Source organism: Lottia gigantea (assembly GCF_000327385.1).
Source record: "Lottia gigantea unplaced genomic scaffold LOTGIsca_193, whole genome shotgun sequence".
Classification (NCBI taxonomy): Eukaryota; Metazoa; Mollusca; class Gastropoda; family Lottiidae; genus Lottia; species Lottia gigantea.
Genome location: NW_008708372.1, coordinates 40,974 through 41,965, shown reverse-complemented (window position 1 = coordinate 41,965; position 992 = coordinate 40,974). Strand labels below are relative to the sequence as shown.

At 40.2% G+C, this 992-nt stretch overlaps 1 protein-coding gene across 1 annotated transcript in view; it reads left to right on the top strand.

Moving 5' to 3' along the window:
• Positions 1 to 69: 69 nt before the first annotated feature.
• Positions 70 to 992, top strand: part of LOTGIDRAFT_174349 (hypothetical protein) — a gene marked incomplete at both ends in the record, with an annotated part of 1,379 nt that continues 456 nt past the window's right edge. Inside the window, one exon of the mRNA XM_009052955.1 lies at positions 70 to 927. Within this exon, the coding sequence (XP_009051203.1) occupies positions 70 to 927 (858 nt within the window). The remainder of the gene's footprint in view (positions 928 to 992) is intronic.

Genomic DNA, 992 nt, shown 5'->3' with positions numbered 1-992 from the left:
AAGAAACAAGAGACTAGAACGACAAGCCCTAGAAAAACAAGGAAAAGGGTTTAAAATCATTGGATAAAAATGGCAAGCAAAAATTACAGATTGGATCCAATCTTTCAATTGTATGATCCGATTCAATATTCGTTCAACAAGAAGAAAGAGGATTACGTAATCATCTCACCATCGGTAGGGACAAAGACCCAAATAAACGACGGAGGAAGAGTTACCTTTGAAATTAATTCGTTGTCCAATTGGTTGCTGCTTTCCGATGCCCATTTCCGATGCGATTTCAAAATCAAAGACGCCGCTCAAAATCGAATTCCACAAACCAACACGACTTTAGAAAACAACTTCTTTCCGTCTTTATTCAGCGAAATGGTTTTGGAAGCTGGTTCAAATCCGATAGAGACCATAAAACACCCCGGCGAGTTTGACACAATGTTGAAAACGGTTCTGTATCCCAAAAACTACGATTCAGTTTCGGGATGGATTCCCGATGTCGGTGACGGAGAAGTTTTAAAAGAACCGGTCAGAACTGTAGCAAATGACGCAGACCTTGCTAGGATAAGGGTAGTTGCTAGAAACACACTGGAAAGAGTGACTCGCGGAGTAAATCACGGATTTGAAAAACGAGCGCTTCAATGCAACAACGTTGTCGAGAACAACAGATGGGGTAATTACGTTAATTGGAAGTTGTATCCTTTATTTGGTCTCTTGGAACACAGAAAGGTTTCCATAGGTTTACCGTATAAAATTCATTTCCAAAGAGAAATCAACGACAACAAGATATTCTTTGGTGAAAACAACTCTGACGCTAAATTGGAAATAACGAATATCCAACTTTACATACCGGTAATCACTCCTTCCGTAGAAGTGGAAACGAGAATATTCAACTCTTTAACCAAAGACATCGAAATTGCTTTTCTTCGTCGTAACACGGTAGGTAGCATGACTTTAACGGGAGAATCCACCACGTGCCAAATTACAACACCGTCAACCAGCGA